Raw genomic sequence first — 22660 nt, forward strand, 5'->3', positions numbered from 1 at the left:
AAATAGATTCTGTCACAAAATCAATAAGGTTATTTCAAAATATTAGTGAATATAGTAACAACATAAGAGATATCACATGCATCTCTCAACTGGTGTTTACGTCTGCTGTTATAGTCTTCTTTGAATTCTGTACTATATTTAGCTATTTTGAGATCATGTCATTTCAAACAAAACTAGATGCACAATATGGCCTTTCCACTGTTCCTTTCGAATGTCACACTGTTATTTATACAAATGAAAATATTGTTGCTTGCTAATCTTTTGTTCTAGTTGCTATGGAAACCTCCGTTTGGTTACTGCAACTGACCTACTTCTAGTCATCTTGACCTTTGTTACTTGTTTACATTACCTTCCTCGTATAACTTGTATACAAGCTGAAATGAAATAAATGTCTAATTTATATTTTCATCAGTAATTATGTAAAACAGATAATTTTATAATTACTGTAAACTCAATACTTGCAATGTAAATAAAGTCTGTGCTGAATTCTGATATGCATTGAAACTGGTCTGACTACAAAAACTAAAACTTGTGTGTCATTTAACCTTTAGCCTGCTGGCGGCGAGTTATTCTGCCTTTGCGACCAGTGCAGACCAAGATTAGCCTGCACATACGTGCAGGCTAATCATGGTCTGCACTGTTCGCTATTCAGTCAGTAAATTTTCATTGAACACCCCTTCAAATACTAAATGGTACTGCCCAAACTGAATGATGGACAGGTTCATTTTAGGAACTTAGCAGGCTAAAGGTCATTTAAAAAAGCTCTGAAACTAAGCAAAGTCTTAAAATTTGTTTACATTGTAATAAGTTTTTAACAAATGATCACATTTACTTATCCGATTTCTATCCCTTAAAATTTCAATGTTCCTATGTAACTAGGATATTGCTTTACATTTCAATCTGAACTTACACTCTTGAACTTGACCTTGAGATTATCTACGAATTGTTCCGGTGTTTTTCCAACAGGTACCAAAGACTCGAGAGGTTTACCGGGCCTCTCTCGAGAATAACTTTCCTCCAGACCAACTGGGATATAGTCTGTGTTCACTTCAACCTGCAAAACAATTAGTCAATGTTTTAACATCAAAATCAAGCTTTATACAAAATAATCTCATTTTGTATGTATAACAAGAGCTGTCAGTGGACAGCGCGCTTGACTATTCTCAGTGCTTGATAGTATAATATAAGCTATGAGTAAAACTACAACATTACAATAAACATATTCTAAGTCGAAAAGGGACCATAATTCAGTCAAAATGCTTGATAGAGTTGCCTCCTACTTTTTACAGACTGGGGTCATGATGGCAAACAAGTATGCAAATATCAAAGCAATATCTCGATGGACTTTGAAAATATTTGGGGTGGTATGCAAACTTTAACATTTATTCTAAGTCGAAAAGGGGCCATAATTCAGTCAAAATACTTGATAGAGTTGCCTCTTCCTTTTTACAGACTGAGGTCATGATGGTAAACAAGTATGCAAAATATCAAAGCAACATCTCAATGGACTTTGAAAATATTTGGGGTGGTACGCAAACTTTAACATTTATGTGACGCTAACGCTAATGCTAACGCCGACGCCGGGGCGAGTAGGAAAGCTCCCCTATTTTTCGAAAAGTCGAGCTAAAAACAGAAACTATGAAACTATGGCAACTATGGTTAATACCAGGTGTTTTTCTTTCATAATTACACACTGCCTGGGCAAGAAAATACAAGAGTTGTAAAAACTAGAGCTATCACTAAAGGTGATAAATGTACCCCCCCCCCCCCCACCCAACGGACACAGTACATTGCAATTTGACGCACACAAGATTGCATAATTATGTGGACTGTATGTATATAGACTGTATGTATACAGTATAGTAACAAAAAACAAAGTCCCATAACTATGCAGAATATTTATCTAAAAGAACGTAACATGCACCATGCACAACTAGGGTTGATACTGATCACTTGTGTGAAGTTTCATTAAATTGTGTGCAAGGGTTCGGAAGATTAGGCGCGCACAAGACTGCATATGCAGACTGTATGTACATAGTATGTTAACAAGAAAAGTCCCATAACTCTGCAATTTTTGTCGTTGAAAGAACCTAACATGCCCCATGCACAACTACTGTTGTTACTGATCACTTGTGTGAAGTTTCATTAAATTGTGTCAAGTGGATGAGGAGAGATGGTGCGCACAAGATTGTGTCTATGTATATAGTATAGTTACAAAAAAACAAAGTCCCGTAACTCTGCAAGTTTTTTTCTGAAAGAACCTAACATGCCCCATGCACAAATACTGTTGTTACTGATCACTTGTGTGAAGCTTCATTAAATTGTGTCAAGGGGATGAGGAGAGATGGTGCGCACAAGATTGTGTCTACGGACAGACAGACAGACAGACGGACAGACAGACAACCTGAAACCAGTATACCCCCCCCCCCCCTTACAACTTTGTTGTCGGTGGGTACAAAAAGAAACTGGTTTCAGCTTATAATGCTGGGACAGATAGATCTTTATAAGATGATGATTTTTATGAATTTTCACCCTGTCTTTATCTTGGAACAAATATGTTGTTTTCTGAACCATAAACTAAGTAGGAAATCTTTAAAATCTTAATTTTTAGTTCTTATCATGCTTGACATCATGTATATTTTCAAAGAAAATTGTTAAAAGATGAACAAAGTCTGTGTAAAAGAGATGTATGAATACCAGTTTGTTGTGCGAAATATCTGAAACAAGTTCATCGTCTCTCCGAGCATCTGCTACACGTACAAATATGGCCGATCCCTTTAACAAATGTATCTGAAATCAGAAGCATTAACTAGAAAGATATGATAGAAACATCAAAACAGTAAGCTTTATATCAGTATGTACTCATCAGCCTTTATTTGTAAAGCTGAAAACATTTTTTTTTTGTTAAAAATATCTAAAATTTGAAGTGTATATATTTGGTTAACATTTGAAAAATGTATTCAGAAATATCAGGAACAAAGTCTTATATTACTATGCTTAGAAATATTCTCATCTGGAATTCAATGCCTGCATCTTAAAATGACTAATTCGGCCTTTTTTGGTAAAACTGAAAAGTCCCTCAAAATCTGTTAAAACTTCTATTTTGGGTTATAAGGCCTTTGTATTTGTTCCTGTTTTTTTTTTGTATTTTTTGTTGGGTTTAACAATTCTCTGTCAGTGACTGACAAAATAACAGATCATATGTCAACTTTCCTGCTTTGATGGTGGAGTGGAAGACCTCAGGTGCTCTTCTCTGCACTATTTTATCACACCCAGGCACATGGGTAGAACCACCGCCCTTCTGTAAGCCAGTTGGATGGCATCCTCACAACATCCTGTCTGAGGTTTGAACCCACATCGATTCAAACTCAGCGACCTTTACCACTCTGCCACAAAGGCCACGAAACAAGGCCTTTAGTATTTTTAGCGTATGTTGTCTTGCTTTGATAGGAGTTGAGCATATGCAATGCTAAAGAAACAAGAGCTGTCTGATGACAGCGCGCTCGACTATTCGAAGAACTGATTGAATAACGGGGTCAAAATATCAACATAGATATTCAGACAAAAGAAAAAAAATAGATTAGACAATTTTCCAGTATTTGTAGATTTCAATAAGTCTTGCACTAAATGGCAATGTGTGAACTAATTTCAACATCCAAAAAGGGCCATAATTCAGCCAAAATAGTTGTCAGAGTTATGTACTCTTGCCTACAGATGAAAATCATAATGATAAACAAGTGTTCAAAGTTTAAAAGCTATATGTCAAATAGTTTTGACAAAACATAGACTTGTATGAAAACAGAACAGATTTCCAAGTCCAAAAAGGGCTGTAATTCAGCCAAAATAGATGATAGAGTTATGTACTCTTTCCTACAGATATAGACTATTATACTGAATAAGTGATAAAAGTTTCAAAGCCGTATGTCAAACACTTTACACAAAATATGAACTGGTACGAAAAACTTAACCAAGATTTCTAAGTAAAAAGGGGCCATAATTCAGCCAAAATCCTTGATGGAGTTATGTACATTTGCCTATAACTGGTCATGGTGATAGTAAACAAGTGTTGAAAGTTTCAAAGCTTTATCTCAAAAGACTTTGCCAAAATATGAACTGGTACGAAAAACTTAACCAAGATTTCTAAGTCAAAAAGGGCAATAATTCAGCCAAAATTCTTGATGGAGTTATGTGCTCTTGCCTATAACTGGACATGATGATAGTAATCAAGTGTTGAAAGTTTCAAAGCTTTATCTCAAAAGACTTTGTCAAAATATGAACTGGTACGAAAAAATTAACCAAGAATTTAAAGTCAAAAGGGGCCATAATTCAGCCAAAATCCTTGATGGAGTTATGTACTCTTGCCTATAACTAGACACGGTGATGCTAAACAAGTGTTGAAAGTTTCAAAGCTTTATCTCAAAAGACTTTGCCAAAATATAAACTGGTACGAAAAACTTAACCATAATTCAGCCAAAATCCTTGATAGAGTTATGTGCTCTTGCCTATAGCTGGCCATGGTGATGGTAAACAAGTGTTGAAAGTTTCGAAGCTTTATCTCAAAAGACTTTGTCAAAAACTGGACTGGTACGAAAAACTTAACCAAGGTGTGACGCCGACGCCGACACCGACGCCGACGCCGTGGTGAGTAGGATAGCTCTACTTATTCTTCGAATAGTCGAGCTAAAAATTCAAAAACTTTTAGTTCAGATTTATATGTGGGGGCCTCCGTGACCGAGTGGTTAAGGTCGCTGACTTCAAATCACTTGCCCCTCACCGATGTGGGTTCGAGCCTATCTCGGGGCGTTGAATTCTTCATGTGAGGAAGCCATCAAGCTGGCTTATGGAATGTCGGTGGTTCTACCCAGGTGCCCGCTCATGATGAAATACTGCACGGAGGGGCACCTGGGGTCTTCCTCCACCATTAAAGCTGTAAAGTCGTCATATGACCTATCATATGACCTATCATGTGTCAATGCGTTTGTTATTTTGTAATAATTGTATTGGTAAAGAAAGGAGACAATTCTAATGTCAGATAAACATTTTACTTTTCACTTGTGATCGACAATCAGCTGGAATGTGGTATGTGGTGTTCACTCAGTGAAAACTACTGCAATCATAAACTGAAAATTTCTTCTATATAAAGGATTTTTTTTTTTAATATTTAACTCTAGCAAACAAAAAAATCATTTAATCTACTTTCTATTAGTCACTGCTGATTCTAATGTTTTAAACAGATCCAATCTTGTAATCTCAAGGCATCTTTTGCAAAAGCCTGATTCAAAATTATGGCAAAATTAATATTCTCAGTGAAAATTGCAACCAAAGAAAATTGTCCTTCAATGTTTCATGTAGAAACTGTCAAAGAAGTGTGACTGATAAAAATGTGTGTTTTTTTTAAGTATGTGATGAACTAGAATACCTGCTTTGGAAATCTAGTACTTATGTCCTATTACCTTTAATAGAAAGACAATAATAAATCTAATTATCATATACCTAATAATAAATAGTAACAAAATCTGTACAGAACAGACTCCTATAACCCTTGCCCACTTGAAGTATACTGTGAAATCATTTAATTTCGCGGGCATGAATTTTAATGGTTTTGGTCGAAACAGCAATTTCGTTGGGATATGAATTCGTGGATTGCAACTTTTGAACATAAAGTGAATGGGAATTTTACTTGTTCGTCAGGATTAAATTTCGTGGATTGACTCAACCATGAAATCCACGAAAATTAGTCCCTCACAAATATTAATGATTTCACAGTACTCAGTAACATGCTACTGGAATGCCACTGGTTTGTGACCTCATTTTTATACTCGTGTTGTTACAGTAAACATTTGTTAACCTCTTAACTTTATATGATTTAACAATTTGAATTACCGAGTTCTCAATATTGGATTGAGGTATATAATAAACAACTAACAAGAGGGCCATGATGGCCCTATATCGCTCACCTGTTATCATTGCACTCGAGGACAAGAAGGTCCTCAGAAAAAATATCTAAGTCCAAAGGACAGGAACAAGAAAGGGAAGAAATTTAACCAAAAAGAAAAAAAAATCTTACAAGGTATAGATATGTTAAAATACACCTAAATATTGGAGGTACCATCCATGTTGTACCACAGAAAACTGGTCTTGTGTTTTCTCTACGGCCAATAATAAACAAGAGGACCATGATGGTCCTGAATCGCTCACCTTCTCCACATGACCCAATTTTCATGAAGATCCATTGAAAAATATGGCTTCCAGGGAAGTCACAAGGTTTTTCTATTATTTGACCTAATGACCTAGTTTTTGAAGGCACATGACCCAGTTTTGAATCTGACCTAGATATTATCAAGGTGAACATTCTCACCAATTTTCATGAAGATCTCATGAAGAGTATGGCCTCTAGAGAGGTCACAAGGTTTTTCTATTTTTATACCAACTGACCTAGTTTTGATCACACGTGACCCAGTTTCAAATTTTATCTAGATATCATCAAGGTGAACATTCAGACAAATTTTCATGAAGATCCATTGAAAAATATGGCCTCTAAAGTGGTCAAAAGGTTTTTCTATTTTTAGACCTACTGACCTAGTTTTTGACCGCAGTTGACCCAGTTTCGAACTTGACCTAGATATCATCAAGATGAATATTCAGCCCATCTTTCATACAGATCCCATGAAAAATATGGCCTCTAGAGAGGTCACAAGGTTTTTTTATTATTTGACCTACTGACCTAGTTTTTGATTATATGTGACCCAGTTTCGAACCTGACCTAGATATCATCAAGGTGAACGTTCTGACCAATTTTCATGAAGATCCATTGAAAAATATGGCCTCTAGAGAGGTCACAAGGTTTTTCTATTTTTACACCTACTGACCTAGTTATTAACTGCAGTTAACCCAGTTTCAAACTTGACCTAGATATCATCAAGGTGAACATTCTGACCAATTTTCATGAAGATCTTGTGAAATATATGGCCTCTAGAGAGGTCACAAGGTTTTTCTATTTTTAGACCTACTGACCTAGTTTTTGAAGGCACGTGACCCAGTTTCGAACTTGACCTAGATATCACAAAGGTGAACATTCTTACCAATTTCCATGAAGATCCATTGAAAAGTACGGCCTCTAGAGAGGTCACAAGGTTTTTTTATTTTTAGACCTACTGACCTAGTTTTTGGCCGCACATGACCCAGTTTCGAACTTGACCTAGATATATCAAGGTGAACATTCTGACCAACTTTCATAAAGATCCCATGAAAACTGTGACCTCTAGAGATGTCACAAGGAAAAGTTTACGCACGGACGCACGTATGGACGACGGACGCTGCGCGATCACAAAAGCTCACCTTGTCACTTCGTGACAGGTGAGCTAAAAAACAGAAATGATGTGCCATATAGGGTTACTAACACTCCTTAGCCTATCTTGGCAGGCGGACAAATATGACTACTACAGGCACGCCATTGCCCAATAATTGGTGTATAATAAATTACCCCATTATTTCTGATGTTCCTCTCCATCCATTCCTTGCATGGTTCCCGTGCCAACTGTTTGAGTATCGTCTGTGAGGGGGAACCAGCAAACAAAGGAAGTTGGAATGCCTGTGTTGTACAATACTTATCCGTAAATATTTGCACTGCTGTCCAAGCCTGTAAAATGTCATAAAATTATTCTACAAAAATAATTGTTGGTTATAAAGGTATGATGCTCACTATACTGGAGATTACTGAAAATGTTTAAGTTTTAATAAGTGAGGAAAAACCCAATTTGCCCCTTTGTGCATTATTTTTACTAGTATTTAACTATTTCCAGTGCAGAGTTATTCATAAACATCATTTTCATTAGAACTGCTAAGTTCTTTTTGTTATTTTTGTTTTGGTTTAATGTCGCACCAACACAATTACAGACCATATGGCAACTTTCCACTTTGAAGGTGGAGGAAGACCCTCTATGCATTATTTCATCACTGTAAGGCAGTAGAACCACCGACCTTCCATGAGCCAACTGGAGGCTAAGAGCTGCTACTAGTCAAATTAAAATATAAACTATAACATATGTACCTGCTCTAGGAGACCATATTTGTAGTTTTCCTTCGCTACACTGACTGAGATTTCTTGTAGATGGATGATCATGGTGAGGAAACGATGATACGAACGGCGGGGAAAATGCTGAAACAATACTGCTCATTTTAAAATGGTCACATTTATATCACAGACACACACAAAAAATATACAATAAGATTTCATTCATGCAGCAAGCTATAGAATACATTACATCTACACTCACTCATTGTAAACAAATACAGTGTAAGTACTAAACAATAGCTGTCTTAACAAGCAGACATTTTCAGGGCCTCCTCTACCATTAGCCAATGTAGCCAAATGCTTCAAATTCAAAGAACTGGCAGATTTTTTAAAGTGGCTCCAGGAATTTTATTGAAGTCTGGATGAATTTCAGCAATTCAGCTTCAATTTGGCAGTTTCACTCACAAATTGGCTACAACTTTTTGAGGCCCAGTGGATGCCCTGATTTCTTTTCTTCTTAGATAAAATATCTAGTAAACTAATCTCCCTAGAGCAATGAACTCCTCATAACTACCCAATTTATCCATCCCTGTAGTGTTCACTCATGTGCAATTGCACTGTAGCTTCCTACAGTAGAATAATGAACTCACTTTACAATGAGACATTGATAAAATATACATGTAAGTTTTTATCGACTTGTAGCAATTTGTAATTAATATAAAAAACATTTCCATGTATATAACTAAGTGTTACCTTGAAGCCATCTTTCCACTGGGGTGAGGTGTTTGTACTGCGGACATCCAGAAGTTCTGTAAATGTCAACTTGTCGTAAGTTGCATGAGGAGCACCCTGTCAATAAATAATTGCACAAGTTAAATCTTGGTTACAGCCATATGCAAGTAATTCTCCTAATTGTAAAACAATGATTGATGCAAGCTTTGTTTTGTTTCTTTTTACTGAGTTTATTGTAACACTGACACTATTATAGGTCATGCTCCATATTTTCAGCTTTTGATGGTGGAGGAAGATCCCAGGTGCCCTTCTGAGCATTATTTCATCACAAGTTTGAATCTAAGCAGAACCATCAACCTTCCGAAAGCCAGCTGGAAAGGTTCCTTACATAAATAATTCAATGTCACGAGCACGGCTCCAACCCACATTGGGGAAGATTAAATGATTAAGTGATTAAAAGTCAGCAGCAATAATGACTCAGCGACAGAAGCCCATAATGACTAAAGATAAGTGATTTAACGTCAGCAACCTTAACCATTCGGCCACAGCCGCTCCTCACAATGGGATGAGGAAAATGCTCAAGTCATCAAGTGTTTTGAGAGATCAAAACAGAAACCATATAAGGAAAATAGCTGGTAACCACACAAATTGCTTGAAACAGTGAGCTGTCATTTTAACTGTAGGTACAAAGGGCTTGGTTCACTAATGTACCTAAATGGCACCGGATTTAGCCATATTATACATTGCTTATTCTACATTGATACATATGCTGTTCGTAACAAGTAAACACAATGCTTCATATATAAGTAATAAACTTTGAAAAATAATGTGTTGTTGTGTTTATATATTACTCCAAACATGCCCCACTTTCCAATAAAATGTGAATTTTCCATGAAATTTGAGACTTTATTTATGATTTTCGCCTTGGCGGCATCCTTTACCAGTCTTAATATTTTAACCACTACTTCGTACATTAAAAACCAGCAAAAAGTGCAAAAATCATCGCTGGTGAGCAATGCCGCCATATTCAAAAACGAAAAAAACGTCCGTCTCAGAGACACATTTTTATCCGAAATTACACAAGCCTCGATTTCGGTAAAATGACGTTGAAGTTGACGTCACTTAATTAGATATTTGTTTTCATTAATTTGTTTTTCAAGCAACAGCCATTAGAGCTAGTGTTAAAATCAATAATATCGGATGAAGATTTTTAAGTTTAAACGTTTCAACATTTAGTGAAATATCACAAACCTAATGAGTGAATTAGCGAATTGTTTCCCTTTGAAATCAACACGCCATTATCGGTGGATACATGTCTGAAACTGGGTCAGAGAATACATGCAGTTATTGCTCTGAATATACGCGGATATTTAAAATGCATGGCGGATTTAATAATTGTTATGGTAAGTGTTAATTTTCATTATAAATTTATTCGTAATTGGAGGCAAAACAAAATGGACAGACCGCTTCGTTTGTTGACTTATCGAAGATAAAACTTTGCAGCGAAAAATAGCAGTGTTGACATTTCGATTCGACTGTCTGCTGTCAAATACTTTTATGTAAGTTTTCATGATGGCAGAATATACTTGTAGCCAAGACAGTCGGGCATCTACTATGTTAAGTAGGCCTACATTCCATATGAAACTTTCTATCTAGAAATTGTAAAGAGGTAAATGAACTGATGAACAGGAATGGGCTATTCCAGAAAATATCCACCCCCACAACTGTGGAAGCAGTTTTTTTCGGAGAAAATTACCCCCCTCTCCCCCTTCCACATCCCGGTTACCTGAAAATACCCCCCTCCCCTTTCTCCCACTAGGATCCCTCCAAATACACCCCCCCCCACTCCCCTCCTCTCGGGTTATTTCAGAAAATATCCCCCCTCCTCCTTCCACATCCCGGTTACCTCAAATACCCCCTCCCCTTCCTCCCAATAGGATCCCTCCAAATACTCGCCCCCCCACCCGCTCCCCTCCTCTCAGGTTGTACCAAAAAAACTGCTTCCACAGGGAGGGGGTGGATATTTTCTGGAATAGCCCAATATTACAAGATATTGTACATTGTTTAAACTTGTTTAAATAGATGTGAACAATTTAATAATTACATGGTCATTATGCACAGTGGAATCTATGAAAATTGAAAATTATAGTACAGTAACACAGGAAAAGTGGTGTTTTAAATTGTCACTTTTTGTTGTAATTATAGCAACTAAAATAGACCTCCTGAAAATTTCTTAAAAATTCTACATGCAAATTACAATAAAAACTACCTTTTTTTCATTCTCACTACTGCCATTACTGGCAGACAGCATGCTGGTAGGCTACTAAATAAATGAGAAATTCTTTTTTTATATTTTTCAGGATAACCTCCAGCAGTAAGAAATATAAAGGCTCACTGCAGTTTTGAGTGCTCAACAAGTATTGACCCCATACTATGCTCAGCAAGTAGGGCCCTTGTATTTCTGTGAATCCTCATGCAGGTATAAGATTTTGAAGTTAGTGTTTACATTCATATCAGTGTCAGTATCCTCAAATGCACTTTTTCAATATCAATTTTAACTATGAAATTCCATATATCACTAAATTAATTTCCATAGTCTTCAAACAAATCATGACTCTATGAATAAAAGCTTCAGGCCTGCAAAGCACATTTTACATTGGAATTATAGTGACACCTTTGCGAAATTTTGTCAAGTAAAAATTATCTAAAGGAAGTTATGTTTTGTTAAGACTTGATATTACTAATTTCTATGTTGTTTTTTTTCACTGAACTTTCTGTAAATCCCTGAAATTGGGTTGAAAATACTGCATTGCTTTATAATAAAGATGCAATATCATAAGCACTGTGAATTGGAATCCAATTAAATTTTGATAAATACAAGTTAATGTTTTAACAGCAATATCTATAAGAAAGGATGAACTGTTTGGTCAGTGTTGATTCACTCCATTTTTGATGAGAATTTAACACATTTCTTATAAACTGTTCTTGTTTTTGTATGAAAAGTACAGTACTGCTGTTGGAAGAGGAGCAAACAGTGTGGTATCTATGGTCCACCATCACTTCAAGCATCATGGCTATGGAGAAAAGAATGTTTCATTACATATGGACAATTATAGTGGACAAAATAAGAAAAGTGTTGTAATAAGGTAAGAATTCCCAATAAATAAAGAAATATTTATTAAGCACACAGAATTTGATGTTGAAATATTTAATTTTACAGTGTGTTCATACACTTCAGTTTGGAAAGTCACTAGTTTCCAGTTTATATATATAATGTGCATAATTTTATCTAAATGAAAAATAATATCTCCACTGATAAACATTGAATTACAATTTGAATATTGCATACTTACACAACATACTGTATTAAGACTTAGGTGTGTATGTAAGAAAATAAACTGTGTAGCTGGCATTTATTTGTTTTAATAAAGTGATGCTATGTTATATTCTAAGGACTCACTATTGCTACTTAGAAGTTTTTGTTTAGAAATTCATTGTTTAAATATACCCGTTATTTTAGCTATGGAATGTGGCTTGTTATGATGGGTCTGCATGATGGCTTGGAGTACAACCTGATTGAGGCCCGGCATACAGAATTCAGCCCGGAACATGTTTAGGTATATTTGGCTTGAGCCTCTTTAATCAGTTATGTTTTTATTAATAATCAAGTATTGATAAAACTTGCAGAGATCATGTCTGTAAAGAGGCCACTTACATTAAAATACCACAGTTTCTGTTTATGTTTGTGTTGTTAAAGAGTGTCTAGCTCACTGCAAACAAGTTAATCAGAAATAACATAATTCTAATAAAGTAACCGTTTTTTCTTAACCAGTTTAAAGAACTATTTGTTAAAATGAGATCAAAATCATGGCCCTTACTTGATGTAGAATATCTGCGATGGTTGAATTTTTTCATGAAAAGAAGTTATTACTGTAATAAAATTCTAAAATGTTATTTAATGTAATTATGTGTGGAATGTCTTTTGGAATGCTGTTGTTCAGGATTGATGAAAAGGTTATGTGTTTTTTGTCTTAAATATTTGATACATTTATCATTACAGAATGTCTTCTGCATGACCTGGTATAGATAGTATTCTTGAAGGATTATAACTTCAACACAGAGACGGACATTAATACTTTTAGGCAGGAGGTTGGCATGATAGGCAAATTCACCAACCGTATTACCATTCCTGAGCTGGATGCCAGTCGACAGTGGTACCTGTATAATGAAATAGCGCCCCTTTGCAGCAACAGCAATGTATGCTCAAAACCAGCAGTGTCAAAGCCATTAAAATTAGAATGAATGGAAAAAAGTGTTTAACATTTAAAGTAATACAGAGAAAGAGCTCTGAAATTTTGATTAATTTGAAAGTGTTTTTGATTTTTTGAAGATGTACTAGACCCAAATTCCATATATTTGAAAAAGAACAAATGATACATACAGTTTATGTAAACATTGAATTAACAACTTTATGGTGTCAACAGTACTATGCATTTGTTAAATATTGACTCACTATATACATGTAAGGCTGAACACAGTATTAATGTGAAATTCCTCTAAAACGCTGGAAGATTTTGCAACAATAATTGTAACATATATGGTAGTAATGTACATTTTTTTTTCATTACGACAGTTGGATTATATAGATCTACGAATATTTTCTGCTGTATTCAAACTGCATGTAATCATTTCTGTCGGCAGTATCATGTTTATTTTCCCTTTTCATGAACAATTAATTTAACCTGTCTTGAAAGCACAATATATATATAATTTGTAAAACATACATTGGATTATTGTGGAAACAATTTAGTTTTTGTATGCCTAATTATATATTATTGCCGTTAGTATCATCTAACTCTTTTAATATGATCAAGACATTTAATAAGGCAGTTTTCTTAAACTATTACTGTGTGTTAAATGAGATTATGTAGTATTATGTTTACTGAATTAACTGCGTAACCATGGAAACATTTTTCTGTTGTTCTATATTATGTCTTGTAAAAAACATTGTTTGAAGAACACTTTTCAGTGGTGCATTTTTTTAAATTTTTACATGTAATGGTAAATGCTGAAAGTGTTCTACAATAACTTAGCAAAAAGGTCATTGTTGTCACATTGAAGCATATACTGTAACTCCATTGTAACCATAGCAACAGAAATATATTGTATTATTTATGAACAATGATCTTCACAAACAAATTACATATGTTATTTTTCTTAAAGAATGACCTAAATTGGTTTTATTCCATAAAAAACAGACATAGCAAATATTCTCATTTTTATCTCCGTTTCCATGGCAACCATATATTGTTTTGCCTCAAATTATAGGCGTTGCTTAGGGTTATATCTTAGCATATCTGAATGTTAATTATACGTTCTGATGTAATTGTTATAAGAGATTTTCGTGTTTCCATAAAGAAAATCAATCGGTTGCCATGGCAACAGCACAATTTCAAATGAATTAAAATATGAGATTTTGCATTCTGAGTTGTTGATCATTCATTATAATAATATTTCAACAACATTTGATGTTGTGCCATTTTAACCTATAAGTGAACCAAGCCCTTACTAAAATAACTTGTAAAGTGTTTGTTTTTAAGTGATTAACTGTATTTCAATTATGTAAAGAAATTAATTCAACACAGTGTTCTTGTACCCTATTACTACAATAATTTCTAAAGTGAACTAACAATTACGAAACAGAAAGAAGAGATTGTAGACCAATGTCCTACACAAAGTAAATAGACAGATAATCTAGGTATAACATTATACACTTCAGTATTTGTTGGCCAGGGTTCTCATGGTGATTTCCATAAAGCTATACACAAGTTCTCTATTACATAGGAACAATTCTACATGGAAATTGTGGTTTTGTCCACACTCTTTAAATTCAATGGATTTTTGCATTCTTGTTAAAAATCAAGGGAAGGTATTTTTCCTACTTATTTCAAATCAAGGGAAGGGGAAGGGATCTGTTCCTACTTGTTTCAGATCAAGGGGAAGGGATCTGTCCTTACTAGTTTCAAAAAAGTGAAGGGGAAGGGATCCGTCCCTACTTGTTTCAAATCAAGGAAAGGGGAAAGGATCTGTCCCTTAGACTTGTCTGAATCAAGGGGAAGGGAGCTGTCCTTACTAGTTTCAAACCAAGTAGAGGGTTTTGTCCCTTCTTATTCCAAAACAAGGATCTTTTTTCTCCTACTTGTTCAACCTCTAGAGGATTTTGTCCTAAAGTTGCTCTCCCTATTGAATTAGCCTGTCACTTGGACAATATAATTTACAGCAGATGCCACACTTACCAGATAGAAGGCAGCTGGTGGATTAAGACACATGTGGGCATGGGTGAAGTTTGACCATGGCAGGTTTACTGCACTGTCTATTGCTACCTGAAACAGTTAATCTAGAAATTATATATTTACAAATATAATCAAAATTATAGGGCAGTAATATATAGTCTCAAATTAGTGGTCACTTATCGCATTATATCAGTTTGCTGCTTTGCAAAATATTGCTGGCTCAGCTATTTTGGTTTAAAATATATATGAAGTGTATTCCATCATGATTCCTGATTTTTTTCCACAGAAAACAGATTTTCTGATTTTCACTAGAGGATCCAGTTATTTATATTATTTAGTATTGCATTTAAAAATAGATGAACATGACGTGCAAATTAATGGTTTTACTAGCACAAAGAATCAGTCTGAAATACATGTACCCGCTCAAAAATAGTATCCATTTGTGGAGAAATGTGATCGTACAGTCATACTTTGTTAACTCAAACTAGACATGACTGTCAAAAAAAATGTGTTCAAATTACTGGCATTTCCAACTATCGAATAATATTCACTATATAGGAATTTTTCCTGGATCCCAATGATGAGATCCAGATAAGGGTGATTTATAAATTATCTACGTTCGAGCAAACAAAGTTCAACTGTATATATCTAACCTTTATTCCATGTTTAGGACTATACTGACAAACGAAGTTGAGATCTTGCTCCAACGTTTTTGTATCTGGCGTTTTGGTCAACTGATTCTGAAGAATAAATATAGCTTCTATGGAAGCAAAACACTTACTGTATTTCTCAAATATTTACATGTTATTTGCACAATAAATGGGATCATAACTTGCATACGTGAAAAAAAAAATGACGGTCACAAGATATTAGTAATAAACTATATCTGCTTTTGAGAAAAGCGCATGTCTCCCACAACTGCATAATCATCTGAATTGAGCTTTGCCAGTAAAAAAAAATCCAAGTTAAAAAGAGGCATAACTCGGTCAAAATTCAAATCAGAGTAATGGGGATTGTTTCTCCATGTGTAGACTTTGATAATAAATAACAATATCAAGTCTCAAGTCAAAAGCTTTGAAAGTAACAGAGATATTTGACTTTATCAAAAACTTGTAAAAAATTCTGTATTAAATATTTGCATAACTCTGTCAAAATTCAAATCAGAATTATTGCGAGTTGTTTCTCCTGGTGCAGCCTTTGATAGTAAATACCTATTTTGAGTTTCAAAAGCCTTAACAGTAACAGAGACTTTATAAAAACTTTAACCAGGAAATTACAAGTTAAATAGGGGCATAACACTGTCAAAATTAACAGCAAAGTTATGAGAGTTGTTTCTCATGGTGTAGACTTTGATAGTAAATAACCATTTTAAGTTTCAAGTCAAAAGCTTTGATAGTAACAGAGATATTTGACTTTATCAAAAATTTTAACCAAAGATTCTAAGTCAAAAAGGGGCATAATTTTGTCAAAAATCAATCAGGATTATGAGGATTGTTTCTCCTGGTGTAGACTTTGATAGTAAGTAAGTAAGTATTTTAAGTTTCAAGTCAATAGCTTTGATAGTACAGAGATGTTTGACTTTATCAAAAACCCACAGCGATGCCGACACCGGGTGAGTGCTAAAGCTCTATTTTTTCTTCGAAAAGTCGAGCTAAAAGTAAGTTTCAAAGACAGATTTGGCTAGTTATTTGGCCCAGGATTTATTGGCAAACACAAGTTTAGTGAAGATCAGATGCGAAATGTTCGACTTAGGAGTGCGAACAAGATTTGTGACAGTCGGACACACAGACACACAACACACACAAAGGCAGGAGTATATTAATATATCTCGCACACCACTGTGTGGTGGGAGACATAATTATAATAAATGTTAATGAACTGCTTTATACAATTTATGTTATGCTATAGTATTTGCTTCAGACAACTTCTGAAATGCTATACAAAACAAAAGTTAGCTTTTCAACACTATATGGCTAAATGGAATTTCCTGTAATATTTTTTAGGTCAAATGGCAACTTTTCAGCTTTAATGGTGGAGGAAAATCCAGGTGCCCCTCCGTGCATTATTTCATCACGAGCTGGCACCTGTGTAGAACCACCAACCATCCGTAGACCAGCTGCATAGCTTCCTCATGAAGAATTCAACGCCCCGGGTGAGGCTCAAACCTACATCTATGTTGGAGGAAAGGGTGCCTTTGAACAAAACAGTACCCTGCTAATTATCAACATTCTCAGGTATTTGCTCCTTTCAGCATCATGTAGAAATAAGATGAATAAAATGCACTAAAAAATTCACTGTGAAAAGAGACAAATGAAAGATCTTATCATGTCAGGTTTTTCTGCTGAAACACTGAAATTTATTTTTGTCTGACCTATAGCAGATAAAGTCTATTCAACCAATATTGTCAAAATGAAATATCTTCAACATCGAAATGATACTACAATAGCGTAATACCAAAAATATGACATGGCACAATTTCATTCCCATGACATCAAACATGGAGTGAAGATGATCTCCAGTTATTGGTATGAAATGCGTCTACTCTTGGTGTCAGTGTGACCTTCAACTTCAACCTTCAGTAAAGTTTAGGTCAACAATCAACTTTCTAGCTTTTCATGATTGATGAAAACCCTAGATGTCTATTTGGGCAATATTACAAGCATTGGTGTTCACCTAGGTAGCAATATAGGCTTTCAGCAAGAAAGTTAGACCAGCGCCGATAACTAAATATGATGACAATAATAAACAAGAGAGTCATAATGACCCTGAATCGCTCTCCTGAGTAATATGAGCCACATGTTTAAAATAGCAAACTGATGCTAAATATTAGAAAGTATGTCAGTAGGTCATGGTGACATTCATGGTCACTGAAAGTCAGTTTTAAGATCGGTGTGCAAAACTACATGTCATCCAAATTTCAAGGCTGTATCTTAAAAACCAAGAAAGTAGGTCAGTAGGTCAATGTCACAATCAGGTGACCCCTAATCACTTGGGGTCATCAGGTAATTATAATTAAACCGTCTAGGAAATATGATCTGATAATTTTTGAAGTATTTATTCCTATATACAGTCTAACTTGCCTTAAGCAGCAAGCGAGGGGAAGCAGACAATCTGGCCGCTTAAGCAATGTGACCAGTGATCGGAGGTGCAGCCAGTATATGTATTTTTCAGACTTGTGACCAGTTTAGCCTTCAGGCCCATATCTTTTTTAGTTTTCTTTTAAAATTTTACCAGGATACATTGACCTGCATTTTCGCAATTCCGAATGATCTTCTTAACAATCTAAAACTCTAGCATGTTTTTTTTTTTTTCTTTTTTTTTTTTTACAACAAAAATTGTTACAGACAATTTTCCAACTTAAAAACAAGTTTGTTTACAATTTTCGCCATTTTGGTAAGGGAAACTACTCTCCACGCTTACTGTCTACCCTAACATCTAAGATTGCCACTATGTTTCATAAAAGATCATGTGGTTTATATTTCTTTAAAACACAATAAATTTAATAGTATTTTGATGAAAGAAATATAAAACAAGAGCTGTCACTAATGGTGACAAATGCCAAAGCAGCGCCTTGACCTTTAACCTGGTGACCTTGACCTTTGATGTGGTGACCCCAAAGTCAATAGGGGTCATGTACTCAATAAGTACTATTAGCATGTGAAGTTTGAAGGTCCTGGGTGCAGTGGTTCGCGAGTAAACTGCCTTCATGCAAGAAGTTAACATTGACCCCTGTGACCTTGACCTTTGACATTGTGACCCCAAAGTCAGTAGGGGTCGTGTACTTAATAAGTACTATCAGCACGTGAAGTTTGAAGGTCCTGGGTGCAGTGGTTTGCAAGTAAAGTGCCTTCATGCAGAAAGTTAACATTGGCCCCTGTGACCTTGACCTTTGATGTGGTGACCCCAAAGTCAGTAGGGGTCGTGTACTCAATAAGTACTATCAGCATATGAAGTTTGAAGGTCCTGGGTGCAGTGGTTCGCGAGTAAAGTGCCTTCATGCAAAAAGTTAACATTGGCCCCTGTGACCTTGACCTTTGATGTGGTGATCCCAAAGTCAGTAGGGGTGGTGTACTTAATAAGTACTATCAGCATGTGAAGTTTGAAGGTCCTGGGTGCAGTGGTTTGCAAGTAAAGTGCCTTCATGCAAAAAAGTTAACATTGGCCCCTGTGACCTTGACCTTTGATATGGTGACCCCAAAGACAGTAAGGGTCGTTGTACTCAATAAGTATATCGCATATGAAGTTTGAAGGTCCTGGGTGCAGTGGTTTCGAGTAAAGTGCCTTCATGCAAAAAGTTAACATTGGCCCCTGTGATCTTGACCTTTGATGTGGTGACCCCAAAGTCAGTTGGGGTCGTGTACTTAATAAGTACTATCAGCATGTGAAGTTTGAAGTTCCTGGGTGCAGTGGTTCGCGAGTAAAGTGCCTTCATGCAAAAGTTAACGTTGTGATTAACACACTAACGAAAGAATGAACAGACGGACAGTTGAAAACTAATATGCCTCCCTTTGGGGGCATAAAAATCACAAATATTATGCTACTAATTAGATATTGAGTATTACCTTTAACCGAGATCAAACTGTGAACAAAAAAATTGACACGAGGTGACGCGCTAATTGCCGATAATTACTGGCCATTTGATCTAACAAAAAGAGGATCACACCTTTGGTTATCAGTTTTAACTGAGAAGCTCATGTCATTTTGTCGTTCATTTGGTGAAGTCATGCTAAACTTAGCAATCACGTGTTTCCCAAAAATTGGGTGTCTTCGGCGGTTATCGCCTAAAAATATTCGGCTTTGGAAGAAACATGGCCGCTGAAAGTGGTCAAATATGGTGGTCGGGAGGCAATTTTGGTGGCCTCTGGCCTTGGATGGAAGGTTGCCGCTAAATAAAGAGATGAAATAGAGGAAAATCTGTCGTGGGCATCATAAAATGACCGCTGATCGGAGGTGACCGCTGATCAGAGGTGAACGTTAGTACAGGTTAGACTGTAAGTCATATAACAAGTAACCCCCAGGCCGGGGCCTCTTTTCACCCCGGGGAAGTAATTTGAACAATCTTGTTTGACATTCACTAGGCAATGCTACATACCAAATATCAAAGGCCTACGCCTTGAACTTTCAGACAAGAAGATTTTTTTCCCCTATATAAGTCTATGTTAAATTCTGGACCCCCAGAGCAGGGCCTCTTTTCACCCCAGGGGCATAATTTGAACAATCTTGGTAGAGGACTAAAAGTCAATGCAACATACAAAATATCAAAAGCACTGGCCTTGCAGTTGCAGGCAAGAAGATTTTTAAAGATTTTTCCTATATAAAGCTATGTAAAACTTGAGACACCCAGGGCAGGGCCTCTTTTCATCCCAGGGTTATAACTTGAACAATTTTTGTAGAGGACCTCAAGGCAATGCTATAAACCAACTATCAAAGGCCTAGGTCTTGAGGTTTTGGACAAGAACATTTTTAAAGTTTTTTCCTATATAAGTCTATATAAAACTTGGGACCACGCTGGCGGGGCCTCTTTTCACCCCAGAGACATAATTTGAACAATCTTTATAGAGGACCATTAGATAATGTCACATGCCAAATACCAAGGCTCTTGCAGTTTTGGGCAAGAAGATTTTTAAAGTTTTCCTTTTGGTTGCCATGGCAACCAGAGTTCTGCATGGAATTCAATTTTTTGAACAATTTTGAAAGGAGAGCACCCAAGGATCATTTCTGTGAAGTTTGATGTAATTTTGTTCACTGGTTTTCCAGAAGAAGATTTTTTTAGAAAATGTTGACGGACAGACGATTGACAACACACGACGGACGACAAACATTGAGCGGTCACAAAAGCTCACCATGAGCCTTTGGCTCCAGTGAAGTAAAAGCACATACGCTAGCTTGTAAACAACGTACAAAACTTTACATGGTAATCATTATTTCCTGAAGACTTACTCTGATATATTCTTCCATGTTTTTATCACTTCTCAGGAAGCTTTCCTTAGCCGAGGCAACGAGGGCTATAACTTCTCGAATCGTTCTCCTTGTCCGTCTCATCATACTGTGGAATAGCCGAGTCTCCCCGCGTGTTGGCATGGCCTTTGTGGAGTAGTATACACGGTCCGAGTATTTTGGACGTGGCTGCCATAATCCCATACGTAGCCAGTCTCCCTTTGGAACTTTACTCGACTGTTTGATAAATATTTTAATGTAACGTAAGTGAAAAGCAAGTTAACTTGCAGAATAGATATGTTATGATGATATAAAATCATTTAATTGCATTAAGTTCTATTAACACCAATTATTGTTTTGTTTCATAGGTTGTTCTAGTTGTGTTACTCATAGAAAGTAGTTTAACGTCTGAAATGATACATATTATATGAAGTGTAAGTTTTGCCTATCATCAGGAAGCTCTGCCATCTATATAGCTTGACCTGCCTCATATTTTCACCATTTTGCGATACATCTCCATTTTTACAAGATGAATATTGATATACACGCCACCTATATTTACATTGTTACTTATGTCAATTATACAGCTTGACTGAACTATCAAAATAGTATTACTGGCTCCAAATGGTGAAAAAAAAATTAAAAAATATTTACTTCTAGGGCCTTTCCACCAGAGCCTCTGGTAACTTTGACAAGTCTGACAAGAACTGAGGCACAGGGTATGATCCTTGTACCAGCATCACGCAGGCAGGATTCTGTGAGGGGGTCCACGCCATTGGGTCCCTGGGCATACAACCTTAGCTGATGAGCTCCCTCATTCAAGGACACCTGAAAAAAATATAGTTTTACCATAAAACACATTCAAATATTGTTCCTCTAACAATGTCAGCTAATTTACCTTTAAATAACGATTTTGAAGGAAATTTGTCTGAATTTAAAAGTATCCTTGAAAAAAGAATTATTTCAAAAATTCATGCAAAGAGCTATACTAAAGAAATAAATAGTATGTGTTTAGAATTTTAAATCAGCTCAATGTATCTATACTTTCCGTTTGTTCCAAACCAAAACTAATTGACAAACCAACTTTAAAATAACACAGGCAGTGAGATTCAAAAGGACAGTCTTTACCTTTATTTATGGTAAACACCTTATATGGTAAGACACAGAAAACAATTGCAATTCTTGGGTTTCGGTATAAATTTCAGTCTTACTATACTGATGATTGTTAGTCCTAAACATTAAGATAGTTTATCCCTGACATTGACATTCTTACTGAAATATCTAAGGACACACTTAGGGGTCAATTGACTTTTTTGGGGCATTTTTTGCTTTTACTGGTATTTCATACAAATTCACCATAATTTCCTCTATCAGATGCGAAAACGAATGAATTTAAAAGTTTAAATGTAAAATCTTCACAAATATTGATGAATTTCCAGAAATAACTGTAGATATTTGGCAGTAACTGTTGTTTACAATAACACCCTCTGAAAAGAACAGCCAAGCTTTAAATTTAGTGACAGTATTTCTGGACCATCATCTTAGCATTTAATTCCTCAGTGTCAATAAATATAATGGGGTCATTTAAGGCTTTAGAGGGAACATTAATGGGAGCTATATTGCCTTATTTTAATTGAAATTTTACTGGTGATTTTCATCAGGTAAATATTGCTGATCTTAAATG

General features: G+C 35.7%; 1 protein-coding gene and 1 long non-coding RNA gene across 3 annotated transcripts; one reads left to right on the forward strand and one right to left on the reverse strand.

The window, feature by feature from the left end:
* Positions 1 to 240: 240 nt before the first annotated feature.
* Positions 241 to 21843, reverse strand: LOC128555834 (uncharacterized). Its single transcript, XM_053539536.1, has 10 exons — positions 21631 to 21843; positions 20980 to 21213; positions 15693 to 15779; positions 15043 to 15129; positions 8768 to 8863; positions 8051 to 8158; positions 7484 to 7639; positions 2698 to 2790; positions 911 to 1054; positions 241 to 374 (listed from the first exon to the last, which is right to left on the reverse strand). Exons 1-10 carry the CDS (start codon positions 21835 to 21837, stop codon positions 333 to 335), a joined length of 1254 nt encoding a protein of 417 aa, XP_053395511.1. The 5' UTR covers positions 21838 to 21843; the 3' UTR covers positions 241 to 332.
* Positions 9733 to 14227, forward strand: LOC128555840 (uncharacterized). 2 transcript variants are annotated; one of them, XR_008370377.1, is made up of 5 exons: positions 9733 to 10149; positions 11107 to 11225; positions 11750 to 11892; positions 12267 to 12363; positions 12807 to 14227. It is a non-coding gene; the product is annotated as an uncharacterized LOC128555840 (long non-coding RNA). The 2 variants fall into 2 exon arrangements; XR_008370378.1 differs by lacking the exon at positions 12267 to 12363 and having other exon boundaries at positions 9741 to 10149.
* Positions 21844 to 22660: the final 817 nt, after the last annotated feature.

Source organism: Mercenaria mercenaria, chromosome 3, assembly GCF_021730395.1.
Source record: "Mercenaria mercenaria strain notata chromosome 3, MADL_Memer_1, whole genome shotgun sequence".
In the NCBI taxonomy this organism is placed as follows: Eukaryota; Metazoa; Mollusca; class Bivalvia; order Venerida; family Veneridae; genus Mercenaria; species Mercenaria mercenaria.